Source organism: Mus musculus, chromosome 18, assembly GCF_000001635.26.
Source record: "Mus musculus strain C57BL/6J chromosome 18, GRCm38.p6 C57BL/6J".
In the NCBI taxonomy this organism is placed as follows: domain Eukaryota; kingdom Metazoa; phylum Chordata; class Mammalia; order Rodentia; family Muridae; genus Mus; species Mus musculus.
In genome coordinates, this window is record NC_000084.6 from 62,475,084 (window position 1) to 62,490,393 (window position 15,310).

Consider the following 15,310-nt stretch of genomic DNA (forward strand, 5'->3'; position numbering starts at 1 on the left):
GCTAACTGCTGATGGACAAGCTGGACGGAAAAGCCCTGAGCGCACAAACACAAGTCATGTAGAGTGGCTCATTGTTTATGCTGCACTGAGTGCCCCATTAACAGCAGCCAACAGCTTTCTAATAGTTCCTGCCCATGACAGAATTGGCTTCCAAGCCTGCCAGATTACAACCTGCCATCAGGGAGAAGCAGAGGTACCTGGAGCATTCAGTGAGGAGCCAGGGAATATTGACATCAAAGCTGCTATGATCAGATAAGAATTCCCTTTTTGTCTTGGTTTGGACCAAAGACAATGGCAGGCTTCCTATGAGTGAAGCACTTTCAGACTGGTGCTTAAACCAAATAATTAAGAACAATTGATATAGCACTGGAGTGAGTTGATTATAAAAGTGGGAGTTATTCTTAAAGAGTATATAAGGTTTAAAAGAGTGAGACCCCTGGAGCCATACCGAGGCCAAAGAACCAAGCTTTACTGAGGTACTCACTGTCAGGCTGTCTCTAAGAGAAGGGAGAGCAGTCATGCCAAAAAAGTGTTTGGGTTTTATAGGATGATTTAAGTTGGGCAAGAGAGTAGTGGAAGAGCATTAGGGGAATGGAACTGCTGTGAACAAAGAAACTGTCATAAGCAGAAATCTTTCGAGAGGACCTTTGGCTGTTAAGATAATAGGATGCCATCATATGCAACTCTGGCTGAGAGAAGGTTCAAACTCCTGAGATGCATAGAATATACAGTTTCCATTTCATGAATGGACGGATTCCTATGGGTCATCATTCTTGATGTTTTGGTGGCTCTATTTTGGCTAAGGATTTGCCCAGCCTAACACCCCAGCCTTTTATTGATGATAGAGAGTCCAATGGTCTCCTCTAGCTACTTCCTTCTAGACAGGGATGACAAATCTTGGAACAGAAAGGCTGTGGATGGTCAGTTCAAGTCATAGAGTTGGCCTCTGCTTCAGTACAGCCTAAGGGCAGATATAGACAGAAGACAGATGGGTTAGGAGAGTTGGTTAGGAGTCTGAGGGGTGATTTGTTTTCATAGTTTTTGGTGCATTTGAGGAGACATGGGGCTAGGAGGGGAGAAAGATTCAAATAAGGGGTACCAGAAGGGGCAGGAACCATGGCCAGATGCTAGAGCTACTGAAGACATTCCATGGCTCAGAAAGCCATGAGTTTCTATTGAGCTATATAGACTGCTTGCTATAGTTTGGAGTTTTTCTTAGTTTCTACTTTTCCCAGACCTGACTGATGGATATGAAGGCAGCATTCTTCACAGAGAGACAGGTGTCTCCGTTTTCTGCTGTCAAGAGGGTAACTTAAGTCAGAGAAGAGAGTTGTTTCTGTAGCGTTCAGAGGCCCCTAGCTGAGCTCTTGGTTGCTGTCATTAGTTCTGCCAAGAGCTCCCCACCCCTGACATTCCTGCTGCTGCCAGGTGAATGTTAGGTGACACCAACCATCACAGTGAGGTGAACATCCCTGTTTTGCATGTCTTAAAGAGGGCAGGATCAGGAGGGATACTTCGCAATCAGTGTGACAGGTTAGCCTGGGGATGGCAGTTACTGGGATGCATGAGCACTTTGGTTTGGGGCCACACAGGAGAATATGCTGGTCCTGAAAGAGACAACACAGATTGGGGGAAAATGATACTTAGAGACACAGGTTTTTATAGAAATGGGACCAGCACTCACAAATGTCACGGGGCCAACAGTCCATTCATCTTACAAGAGAGAGAGAGAGAGAGAGAGAGAGAGAGAGAGAGAGAGAGATCAAGAACAGGGCAAGGGAAACATGGAAAACGAGAGCTTGAATGCCACTTGAGGGCCAGTGATACCCCACATCTGGTTTGCACTGTGGCCAAGCTGTGTAACCATAAAAGGCTAAGAGGTGGAATGTAATGTCTATCTGGAGCCCCTGGTAGCAGACAGTCTTGAGAAAGCAGTCCAGAGGTGTGAGTGGGACTAGCCTGAATGGCTGGCTCCCATAGTTCAAGTAAAGGTGAAGGAAAAGAAAGGCAGGTTACCTGAGCAGACAAGTAGAAGAAGCCAAAGAGCTTTTCAAAGTTAGAACAGGAGGAGGAGTGAAGGTGAGGAGAGCCATGAGAAAAAAGGAGAGTGATGAGAGAACAAGATGAGTGATGTGGATCAGTGTGAGGGGGAAGGTGTGGAGGGTAGAGAAAATGGAGTAGAAAAAAGGGTGTCTCAGGACTGGTCCTGACCTGAGATGTGGCCCTTAAGAACCAGGGACCGAGAGAAAGAAATTCCTGGGTATCAGACAGGCATCCTTATTGGAGGCAGAGAGGCTGTAAGGGTAGCAGCATGGCCTGACATGCCAGCATGGTTTTTGGCTAGAGGTAAGGCTCTGAATTACAGGCTAACATGGAAGGGACACTTAACTGAGATCAAAGAAGCAAGAAAACAGGCAGAAGAAATCGAAATTATCGGTGAGTGCTAAGGCTCACAACAGGCAGGAGGTTCCTGGGACTCAAGGGCCAGAACAGCAGTTTGGTGATCAGGAGGAATGGGGCTGGGGATGTCCAGAGACAGTAATGCACACTCCTTCCAGGTTTCAGTACTAGATATAAGGTTTTACAAGAAAGCAAGACCCTGGAGCCACATCGAAGCCAAAGAACAAAGCTTTATTGAAGTATGAACTGCTGGGCTATATCTGAGAGAAGGAAAAGGAGATATACCAAAAGGGAGTTTTGGTTTTTATAGGGTAGTGTAAGTTGTAAGGGGGAATGGCAGGAGAAGATTATAGGGTACGGGAACTGCTGTGTGGTGGTTGGAATATGCTTGGTCCATGAGAAGTCGCACTATTAGGAGATATAGCCCTGTTGGAGTAGGTGTGGCCTTGTTAGAGAAAGTGGGTCACTGCGTAGGCAGGCTTTGAGGGCTCCTAGTACTCAGGCTCTGCCAAGGGCAATAGAGAGCCTCCTCCTGGCTGCCTGCAGAAAATAGTCTTCTCCTGGGTGCCTTTGGATCAAGGTGTAGAACTTTCACCACCTTCTCTAGCACCAAGTCTATCTGGATGATGCCATGCTTCCCACTATGATGATAATGGACTAAACCTCTGCAACTGTAAGCCACTCCCCATTAAATGTTGGCCTTAATAAGAGTTGCCTTGGTCACGGTGCCTCTTTACATCAGTAAACAAAGGAATTCTCACAAGGGGGAACCTCGAGTCATTAGGTAACAGGATGCTGTGGTCAGGCTGTTCTTACTAAGATGAGGGTCAGATTCCTGAAATATGTAGAGTGTACAGTTTTCATTTCCCTAAGGGACAGGTTTCTACATGAGTCATCCATCTTGGTGCCATGGGTGGCTACATCTTGGCCAGGGACTTGGGCCTGTGTAACAGTTAGTAATCTGATATAGTATGTGTCTTAGTCAGGGTTTCTATTTCTGCACAAACATCATGACCAAGAAACATTTGGGGAAAGGGTTTATTCGGCTTACATTTACACACAGCTGTTCATCACCAAAGGAAGTCAGGACTGGAACTCAAGCAGGTCAGAAAGTAGGAGCTGATACAGAGGCCATGGAGAGATATTCTTGACTGGCTTGCTTCTGCTGGCTTGCTCAGCTTGCTTTCTTATAGAACCTAAGACTACCAGCCTAGAGATGGTCCCACCCTCCAGAGGTCCTCCCCCTTGATCACTAATTGAGAAAATGCCCCACAGCTGGATCTCATGGAGGCACTTCTCCAATTGAAGCTCCTTTCTCTGTGATAATTCCAGCCTGTGTCAAGTTGACACACAAAACCAGCCAGTAGAGTATGCCAACTATCTTTAGCTGAGAAAATGTCAAGATAACTTAAATAGGCTTTAATGTTAGCCAATGTGACCATTTCTGGCTTATGATGATGGTGCAGGATTTTCAGAGTGACAGGATAGTTCATATTCCAGATGTGTGTGACCCACAGACTTAGTGTACTAGATGCTTAGTCACCCAGGGTTGACAAAGGACAGTAGCTCACTGTCTCATGCCGCCAAGGATAAAGGATGGAGAGAGTCCTAGGAGTTCACAAAGGCACGCACAAGCTTTATTGATGAGAATTACTAGAAAGTGAGACATTAAAGGGAAAAAAGAGAGAAACTCCTGAGAGTTGGAGAGGTTCCCAAGAGAGCACAAAAGCTGTCAAACTTCCTTGTGCTGAGTTTTTATAGGAGTATGATAGAAACTGGGCAAAGGATAAGGTAATTTCTATGGGACTGATTAATCCTCAGGGATATCATGTATTTGGGCTGAGCTAGTGGAGAGCCCACAGGCTCTGTGTCTCCTTTGCCCAGCTAGGGATAGCCACGTGTGTCCTTGTGCTTCTTCAGGGAGAGATGGTTGAAACTCCCCTCTATCCACCTCTGAGTTGTTACCAAATGGACTTGAGTGTCTGCTAGCCTAGTCTTTAACTTTAGCCACTGGTGCCATGTCCATCGTTGCAAGTGTTTTCTTTGCTGTTAAGTTAATGATTCTGTATTTTCTTTGATTCCTCGCATTTGGCCAACTTGTAGTTTTGCCATGATAATGTTAACTTTATCACAAACACCAAGACAGAGCTACAGTCTTCCTTGGTTACCTCACATTTAGCTCCTTGTCCACGGGGTGGAGCAGGGTAATCCCACAATGAGAAACTTTTTAGAAGTGATCCTTAGAGTTTATTCTGATAAAATCAGCTTTGTTAGACACAAGGATGTATGACAAGGTAATATTTTCTTACCTATGTTCCTCTAGAGCCTCAGTGCCCCATCTCCTAGCTGAATTGCTTGATTATCTCATCCCCAAATACAAGCTTTTCCTTGGTTCCCCACTCTGCCACTTGAGCCCTTAATCTTCCTTTTAATCCCAGGATCTAAAATATCTAGGATATTTTAATCACATATGCTCTCATATGTGATCAGCTTACAGTTCACCATGAACCCTTTTTCCTTATAACCTAGAGACAACCCACATCAGTAAGGTAGCTGAGCCAATCATTAAAAGCACCCATATGAATCTTTAGATGCACACTTGATGTACAGAGCAAAATAGGTGAAATATACTCTATGCATAAGGATTCACGGTTCTAGGCTAACTGACTCCTGAAGACGGTGGGTGATGAGTATTGCTAAGAAACAGCTCTGAGAACTGTGGCCATTTAAAGTTTGCTCTGCTATCTGGATAGGGATAGGTCTATGATCTGTGACTAAAACCACCAACCTCCTGGGTTTATGATGTTGATAGGTACTCCAACATTTGCCCAAGGGCCGTGGAGTTCTCAGTGTGAGAAAGAAGATGATGGTCTCTCTGTCAAGGAAACCAAGGCTGGTAGCTAAACCCAGTGGTCAAGTTGGTCTTCCATTCTGAAGCAGTGGCACATCTAAAGCATTAATAATTGTAGATAAGATCTTCTTATACTTCTGTGAGTTGCTACAAAAAAAGGGTGTGACATTTAGCATACTGTGAGCTGATCGCTTAGGACTCCAGATCTCCATCTGACCACCTCCTGCTCTGTCTACTCTATAAACCTTGGCTTCTTGGCATTGAGTTTTCCTAACAGCTGCTGCTACATCCAGTACACAGCCATAGCATATCAGCAAATACTGTGCAAGCCAGCCGTCACCATCCTGTTTGTCTGGGATCTGCCACAGTTCTGTCTCAAGCTGCCAGGCTTACACCTGCCTGTAATAAACGTGCTTGGACACACGAAAGACAACACTGACCTGTTGACACAGGTTCCTGTGGACATGGAAAGTTTTCTATGCTGTCTGAGAAGGGATGTGTCTAGGATTTGTGAGCCTCTTCTGCTCTTCATAATGTTCCCAGATAAAAGCAACTTAGGAGTACCCAGAAGACAATTGTGTCCAATTATAAATATGTTTAAGGAATTTGATGTGTAGGTGAGTATATGCCCATTGAACACACTGTTGAATAAAACAGGGAAAACAACTCAAGATATAAAAAACAAAAATTAGTAGAGTGAGAGTTTCTGGGGGAGGGGAGCCAAACTAAGATACAACTTGAAATGAAAACTTATCTAAACCACCATATAAATGGACTCAAAAACAGAAACCATCCTGCTTATCTTATTAGATGAAAAAAAAAAGGCCATTGACAATCCAACATCCCTTCATGATAAAAGTCCTGGAGAAACTGGAGCTACAAGAAACATGTATTGACAAAAATAAGAGAAGTCAACAAGCCAACGTCAGAAAAGCTTAAAATATTTCTGCTAACATCAGAAACAAGAAAATATTGTCTACTATCTCAACTCTTGTTCAATATGGTATTTTAAGTCTCTTCTATAACAATAAGACAAGAAGAGGTAGGAGTGATGTAGGTGGTGTAAAATTGAAAGATGGAGATTTAGAGGATCTTCGTTACATCTCTGCTAACAGGAAGCCAGCCCGAGGCGCACAGCGTCACAGACAGACAACTCAGAGTTCCCATGCTAACTCTGTCCGGCCCCTTGGAGATTTCCTTCTCCACATTAGTTTGCTGACTGTCACTAAAGGTTTTGCTGCTATGTGTACTCAAGTCCTTGGCTTTCTTCATAAATGCATCACACATATCTTCAGAGTTTTCAAGCTTGGTTTCATGATCCGCTATAGCCATCTGTAAAAATCTTCATTTGCTGCTGAGTTATAAAACTGAGGTGTTTTTCCTGGTCCCTTGTGCTGCCCACCTCATCCAGCCGCTTCTGGTACGGGGACCCAAACCTTCACAGTACACAGACTTAAGCTTCTGCTTTGACTTCTGCTGAGTTTTCAATATACCCTGGAGGTTTTCTTTCAGGCGTCTGGAAGAAGCATTTACATCCTCTTCAAACTGCTTCCTCTTTCTCATAAGAAACCCGGGAAACATCACCTTCGAAATCCTGCATCCTCTTCTCAACAGGCTCTCTGGCCTCTTGCACATCTGATCCCGAGGAATGGCTGCCCATCTCACTGGTACCAACTGCTGGGTTGTCCACAGGGTTGACTGCATCTGAGTTCTCCAAGTCATCTGATGGGAAGGTCTTATCTACCCTCGGGTGCTCGGCACTTTTCTTCATGGCCTTCTGTCCCTTGTTTGACATGGCTAGAACCTTCCTGAGTCAGAAAGGACTCCCTGGAGAGCGGGTACGGCTATTGGACATCACTTCTCAGCCATCTCTTTTAAAGTGTTCAGAATCCTTAGCCCTTGGAAATGCAAATTAAAACTACTTTGAGATTTTTTTTATCTTATCCCATTCAAAGCAGCAAAAATAAATAAATATTTAGATAATTAATAAATGCTGGCACGAATGTTGGGGAGGGAACAGTATTCACTGTTGGTAGGATTGCAGACCGGTGGAAATAATGGTGCAGTCACTATGGAAATAGTGTGACTGTTTCTCAAAAAGCAAAAAAGAAGTGAAAATGGGATCGACCACATGATCCAGCTGTACACTTGGGCACATTCCCAAAGGGTTCTATGTCCTCCTACAGAGGCATTTGCACAATGCTTCTCTATTTATACAGGGTTTGGTTAAAGTTGCACTGCTTTTAGTGGAAAAGTAGATTAGTTGCATAATTAGATAGTCAAAGGATATCAAATATACTCATCATAAATTTAAAATACAACGCCAACTTCTATAAAGTGGTGCTGTAAACACACGATATGGCACAACAGTGTTGCACAATAACCATACATCAATCCCTACTGTCCCATTGGGAACAATTGGATGTTCATTTAGGTTAAACCAAGCATCTACTAACCTTTCTGTTTTCTTTCTCTCTCTCTCTTTTTTTCTCTCTCTCTCCCAACTTCTGCCTGGCTTTTTCTCATCTGTGGCTGTTCATCTGTGTCAAGTTTCCCCCTGCTCTTCCGCAATAGACCTGTTCCCGTCTAACTGAGCGTGCTCTGCAAGGCTGTGTGAGTCTGTCTGGATCTGTCCATCCATTGCTTCACAGAAAACACAACCCATCTATGTTCAGACTCTGGCCGCTTTCAAGCAGGCTGTGAGCTATGTATGGGAGGTCTGCTAAGCCCGGGATGCCTTGGTGACTGTTAACCTGATGGCCAAGGTTCATGTGGTGTGCAAAGCTTATTTTCCATCTATTAACTTCTCCGTGGAGTTCTTAGTTTCTTCACTTGGCAAATCTTATGGAAAATATGCATTGTGGTAGAGCTGAGCTCTAATATCACCATGGTCCATGGAGTTTTTCTTATCTAGATTACTCCTTATGACCAATTAATTTTTCATCACCTTGCTATATAATGGGGCCTTCTTTCATGTTCCTCAGCAAATCATCGTGGCTGAATCAAGGTAATGTTTTAAGATGTTTTTAAGTATTCTATGACATTATGGAGCATTTTTATTTTCACATAAAATAATGAAAGATGCAGGTATTTCACATGTGGCCTCTGCCATTGTAGCTTCCCCCATTGTTAATATCTTTCACCAGAGTGGTCCAGTGATTAGAAATGAGCCCTGCACGGATGCCCCGTTTCCAGAGAAGGCTCATAGAATTCATTGGTGCTCACTTATGGTAGTGTACAGTATGAGTTTGAACAAGTGTACAATGATGTGTCTCTACCATTGTGTGGCATTTTATAGGCCTATTTTGTCACTATACTGAAATCCCTGTGCTCTGCATATTCATCTAGCTCTTACTTCCAGCTTTAGGCCTGGCAGATGTTTCTATTGTCCATATTTCTTCTTTTTCCAGAATTTCATTTATTTGTAATAACTCACTCTCCAGCCTCTATAAATGGGCTTCCTTAACTTAGTAATTTATATTTAAATTCTCTCCATATACATTTATACCTTGATAGCTTATTCTGCATCTGAATTATATTCCTTTGTCTAAATAGCTAAGTTCTTCAAAGTTTTACAGTGCCTGACAAATACAGAAATGGATGCTCACAGCCATCCATTGGACGGAGCACAGGGTCCCCCAATGAAGGAGCTAGAGATAGTACCCAAAGAGCTGAAGGGGTTTGCAGCCCCATAGAAAGAACAACAATATGAACTAACCAGTACCCTCAGCGCTCCCTGGGACTAAACCACCAACCAAAGAAAATACATGGTGGGACTCGTGGCTCTAGTTGCATATGTAGCAGAGGATGGCCTTGTGGGACATCAATGAGAGGAGATGAAGCCTTGTGGAAGCTAGATGCCCCAGTGCAGGGGATGCCAAGGCCAGGAAGCAGTGGGTGGGTTGGTGAGCAGGGGGAGGGGGGAGGGGATAGAGGGATTTTGGAGGGGAAACCAGGAAAGGGGATAAAATTTGAAATGTAAATAAAGAAAATATCTAGTTTAAAAAAAAAGACATATGGGAGTACAAAACCAAAAAAAGAAAAAAAATTGAGCAGAGCTGTTATAAACCTAAGTATAGGTTTCTGCAAAACTTAATATAACAGCTTACTGGTTTCAGAATTTAATATTGCTATATACATGTCATTATCATATCCTCTGAAAGGGAAGTTCTTTTCTTCTTTCTCTATCTGTACATGTTTTATTTCCTCTTGTTGTAATACATTCCCCAATCTTACATCATGGCACTGAAACATAGCAGGAAGAGCACATGCTAGCATCGTCCCTGATCTTTGCAGGGAAACTGAGTTTCTCCCATTCAATGCAATGCTGTTTGAATGTGTTTGTGTGTGTTCTTAATCGAATCGAAGAAGCTCCCTTTATTCCTAGTTTGCTGAAAACATTTACTTATAGTGGGTTTTAAGATTTCTCAAATGCTCCGTGTGCCTTTGTTAGCACAATCATCTGATTTTTTTATGTTTACTCTTTTGAAGTGATACACTATATTAACTGACCTTCCTCTCCCTCTCCCTCTCCCTCTCCCTCTCCCTCTCCCTCTCCCTCTCCCTCTCCCTCTCCCTCTCCCTCTCCCTCTCCCTCTCCCTCTCCCTCTCCCTCTCCCTCTCCCTCTCCCTCTCCCTCTCCCTCTCCCTCTCCCTCCCCCTCCCTCTCCCCCCTTCTCTCTCTCTCTCTCTGTGTGTGCTAGATCCCATGCAGCTGTTTAGTTCCCTAGAGAATGGGTTGTTACAAAATAGTCTCAGCCCCTTCCCCTCCATCTCTTGGCAGGTATCTATTTCCCATGCCATATTTACCTTGTAGTGATGCAGACCTGATGGGGCAGGGGAAAGCATGCTTATTCAACGCCAGTAGCATATAGTTTAGCTTTCTAGCTACTGCAACCATAAGCCATTACATAATTTTATAAATCATCCCACTCTAAAATATTTTGTTCTGGCAATACAAACTGGACCATGACATTTTTTTTTTTGCAGTGTCTTTGGTTTTAGTACTAGAGTAATGCTGTCTTCATGAAAAGACTTGTTCAAGGGATATTCTTGCATCCATCTTTGGGAGGATACCGTAGAGAAATACTAGAATTTCCTTCCTCTACTGTGTGGTAGAACTCATTACTCAGCACTTCTAAGTTGGGGTACGTTTTCAGAAGGTTTCTAATTCATAGATTGGATTTTATTAATAGACATAGTCCTATTCTATTAAGTTAGATACCTGTGGGCATATTCTATGTTAATTTTCTTCTCAGTGAGTTTTGGTAGATTATGTATTTCAAATAGTCTTTTTAGTGTAGATTATCAAGTTTGTGGCCCTGGAGGGCTTGGGTGTCCTTTCACTGTCTGTGGGTTCTGTAGTGAGGCACATATCTCTTCAGTGTTTGAGGTAGGTTGTTTGTGTCCTGATTCTTAGACTAGCTGTTAGTTCATCTCATCTTGTTCACTTCTTCAAAACACTGGCTTTCGGTTTTATTGGTTTTGCTCTATTGATCTCTAATTCTCAGTTTCATTGAATTGTGTTTTGACATTCCATTTGTTAAACTTACATTGGATTTTGGATTTTTCTTTTACACATATGTAACTTTAAGCATGTGTTTTACGTGTGAAAGCCATATGGTATCTGACCTTTGAGCCTGACTTGTTTGATTAATATAATGAGTTCTGTCTCCATTTTTTTTTCTGTGAATTTCATTTTTGTAACTGTCTAAAATTCCCCCCCTTTCTGTGTGTGTGTGTGTGTGTGTGTGTGTGTTTGTGTGTGTGACTTTATTCCTCTGTTTAAGAGCATTTAAGCAGGTTTCATTATTTAGCTGTTGTATACGATAAAGCAATAAATGTGAATGCTCCAGGATCTCTACCATATGCTGATGTAGATTTCCTGGGCTTTCTTCGTGGATACATCCATGAATGTAATAGCTGGGTGATAGGGTAATTCTATTTTCCCAGTTGTGTCTAGGAAAGCCTACAAAATTTCTCACAGTGCCCCCACGCTTTTACATGGACAGCTGTGAGTGGTGTTTTTTCTTTCCCCTCATCTTCAGTAGCATTTGTTATCACTTGTGTCTGCCATTCCAATTCAGGTGACACAGAATCTCAAGGTACTTTGAATTTGCATCTCCCTGATAGCTAAAGATGTTGAACACCTTTCCAAGAACTTGTTGATCGTGTGTATTTATTTATTTATTTATTTATTTATTTATTATTGAGAGATGCCCACTTACTGATTGGATGATTTGGGGGGTACTGGTGTTGAATTTTTACAGTTCTTTATATGAACATCTCACTGACCGTAATGGATTTTTCCCCATTCTGTAGTCTGTCTGATGACTCTGGAAATTATTTCCCTGCTATGCTGAAGCATCATACATGTATTCCTACTTTTCAATTTTTTTGGATTATATTCTGCTCTCTGGAGTCAGAAAGATTTTGTCTACAAGTCCGTCATTTAGGGAGACTGTACTTCCAGAAAGTGAACACATCCATTTCTCAGCCCCTCCCCCACTCTATTCCATGCAACCTTTGCCTGAATTGACAGGAGTTGATCCATCCCCTCCTCTATCACTCACTTGTGCGTCTTGTTTCCCTCCCCTCCCCGCCATGCTCACCTTATTCAAACAACAACAAAATCAAAAATGTGAGTATTTGAGATTTCCCCGCTCTCTTTTCTTGTCTGAAATGGAGTGGATTTTTCTGTTTCTATGAGAGCCTGGCTGAATCTCCAGAAGGTAAAACTCACAAAGTTGTGGGAGCCCCCACAGCCGGACCTCCTGGAGTTTTTCTCTGTCAGATGCCACTCTGAGCCTCCATCAATCTGTGAGCTACAGTCTGGACTGCCCACCTGTTAGCATTTTGTCTAGACTCCACCCCACAGTTACCTGGCAACCCCAGGTATGCCTGACTCACTATAAAAGGGGCTGCTTGCCCTCCTCTCTCTTGCTCTTGCTCTGTCCTCTAGCCCCTTCCTCCTCTCTCCCAGAATGCTTATGGCCGGTCTCTACTTTTCTCCTCTTCTCTTCTCTTCTCTTCTCTTCTCTTCTCTTCTCTTCTCTTCTCTTCTCTTCTCTTCTCTTCTCTTCTCTTCTCTCCTCTTCTCTTCCTCTTTCCTCTCCCCTCCCCTCCCCTCCCCTCCCCCTCTCCCTCTCCTCCCTTCCTCTCCTCCCTCCCCTCCTTCTCTCTCTCTCTCTCTCTCTCTCTCTCTCTCTCTCTCTCTCTCTCTCTCTGACTTTCTGTGTCTATATGACCCTCTCAACTTTCCTCCCCATGCCTTGAATAAATTGTTCTAAACTATACCTTCCTGTGGCTGGTCCCTCAAGGGGAAGGGATATCTCAGCATGGTCCCCCAGAGGCACCCCCTTCCCCCACACCTCCACCAAACATACCCCTTCTCTCCTTTACCTTTTTATGAAACACAACACCACCCATCACAGTTTCTTAGAGAATATCCCACACCTCTGTCTTGTGCACTTGGGATTTGGTCCTGTGACCTTAGTTCAGTTACTTACATTTCTAGGAAGAGTGTAGGGATTTGTTTGTTTACTTAAATTTGTGAAACTTCACTTCTTAGGATAGAACCATTACATGTAAGCCAAGCAGAGCATTTTCCCCAAGTTTTATAAACACTTTTTAAAATTTTCAAACAACTTTATGTCCATAGAGAATAGAAATAGTTTAGAAACTGTCTTGCTTCGGTACATTGCCTCCTTATGTTAACATTTCATATAACCATGGTACATTTATCAAAACTAGATAATTACCATTAACCAGTGCTTTCAATGGATCTCTAGACTTTATTTTTATTTACCTAGTAGTATGTCTGTTTGAAAACAACTTTGTTCAATGTTGTCATTTCACATTTCAATTAAATTATCATGTTCTAAAATAATGACCTAGGGAGAAATTTGAAATAGTCTTTTTCTAAAATGTGCTAATTGGCCCATGTTGGTTTGCTATTGGCTCTCTTTACAGTTTTATTTCTGTCAGGATACATCTCATGCAGTTAGCTCAGTGACTGCTCTCTCTGCAGATCCCTCCTTGAGGCGAGTCTCTACTCCTTATTGGTGTATCTTAGGACAGAGGTATTCGAATCAAGCCTTGGCATTTCCTGAGGGAAAAAGCTAGGAAGACAAGAAAATTCTGTTTTGAAAACTATGTTGTTAACTTGGTTCAAGATTCTGGAGAGCAGAAATCATGGACTGACTGTTGGTTGTTGTTGTTGTTGTTACTGTTTTTGTTTTCAGGGCTGGGGATTGGGGCTAGAGCCCTCCTGACGATAGACAAGACTCTGCCACTGAGTTACATGTCCCTGCCCAATAACTGACCTTTGTATATAGGAAGCATAGGTAGCAAATGGTGGGTATAAAACACTCCCCAGAATTTCCTCTAGAAGGTTCCCATAGGCATCTCCCCTCCCATGATTCTTGGTGCTAAGAAGCTTTTTCAGTCTCCTTTTTAGAGAAAGGCCAAAACTCAGAAATAGCCACATCCAAACTATTTCTGAGGACGCGTGGAGTAGGTTGCTCTACCCAGCCCCCACCCAGGAGGCTATAGCATTGCTCACTGAGCAATGGTGGATGCAGATGCTCCGGATGCAGAACTGTGGGCAAAGGTAGAGCCTGTGAATGAAGCCCGGGGGAGGACCAATAAGAGACTAATTGCCACTATCCTTTGTAACCAGCCCAAATGCCAGGTAATGCTATTACCCACATAGTAAATATTTCCATAGAGGCTAAGATTTTTTCATACTTCATGAGGTATCTAGAGCTATATATTCAATGTTGAAAATGAGGTGGGGGCACACTAAAAATGCAAAATGTTCTGGATTCTAGAAGTTCTTTTTTCTTCATGGTATGTCTAGACTAAGACTTCTCCCCCCCCCCCCCCCCCCCGCCACAGCCACTCTACATCTCTCGAGCCACAGACTGATCTGTGGACAGCTCAAAATCAGCCGTGTTGGGCAAAATAATGCCCACTCAATGAGGTCCACACCCTGTCCCCATGTATCTACAAATAAGTTATGTCATGTGGCAAAAGGTAGACTGTGATATGATCGAGTGCAGTGTTGTCTTGATATGGGTGGAATTCTCAGGACTGTCTGGATTGCTGTGCAAGGGGTTGGTTGGGTTGGGTTGGGTTGGGTCGGTTTGGTTTGGTTTGGTTTGGTTTGGTTTGGTTTGGTTTAATAAGGAAGGGGGCAAGAGGACCAAAGTGAGAGAAACAAGAGCCTGACAGTAAAAGCAAGTTAATATGGTGACACCATCAGTCCCAGGATGTACACAGCTTCTCTTGAGACCCATTTCAGACTTATGAGCTCTAGAACCTGTAAGACATATTAAGTTTCTATTAGTTAAAGCTTCTCTGTCTGGGGTAGTTTGTTACAGGAGCAACAGGAAGCTAATATAGCTCCTAATATTGCTACTGTGTCCTAATCCAGCCTCACTCATCCCACATGCTAATGACCCTACAAAACATGAGGTTCTTCCCTCTGGTTCTACCCTTGTCTGGCTCCTGGTTGCTATCAGGGTAAGGACAACAGTCCTTGGCATCATCCTGGGTCTCTGCCTGCAGCATTGGTCCATGAATGCCCCTCTTCCTCTGCTCTGCCACATCACCCTTGGCCTGGTGACCCCTTTCCTGCCTTGTGGCTCTCACCTCCTGTCACTCTCCCTATAACACTATGCCGACCCGCCAACTGGGTTCATGTCCTTCTCATGTGCTCTCAGTGTTACCGATTACTGTCTGCCTCTAATGTTTCATATGTTCATAAATTCCCACATGCTCATGGGTCTCACAGCATGCTGTAACTCTTTGTGCCAGAAACTGTCTCAGGTCTTCACCTCAGGTCCTCCCAGGTCTGGCACAGGGCCTGAATCATGGTGGATACACAGGATGTACTTTAAAATGACTACCTGGATTAGTAAATGTCTAGCATTTGAAAAATCCTGTTCCTTCGAAAACACAGAAAAAATAGCCTCACCCCTGAGGTATGTCAGATTCCAAGTAATTCCAAGGGCTCAGATCTGCCTGAGGTTTGATCAATTTATACAGAGCTGCTTC

General features: G+C 43.3%; 1 protein-coding gene and 1 pseudogene across 7 annotated transcripts in view; one reads left to right on the plus strand and one right to left on the minus strand.

Annotated features, from left to right (window-relative positions):
* Positions 1-15,310, plus strand: part of Htr4 (5 hydroxytryptamine (serotonin) receptor 4) — a 179,482-nt gene that overhangs the window by 151,538 nt on the left and 12,634 nt on the right. For 2 of the 7 annotated variants that reach the window (XM_006525683.4, NM_001364958.1), the window contains one exon: positions 7,802-7,864. The exons of 4 other annotated variants lie outside the window; for them this stretch is intronic. In XM_006525683.4, coding sequence (XP_006525746.1) covers positions 7,802-7,841 — 40 coding nt within the window. In that variant the 3' untranslated portion in view covers positions 7,842-7,864. The remainder of the gene's footprint in view (positions 1-7,801; positions 7,865-15,310) is intronic. One more of the 7 variants, NM_001364959.1, reaches the window with a different exon arrangement.
* Gm18653 (predicted gene, 18653) lies at positions 6,410-7,046 on the minus strand (annotated as a pseudogene).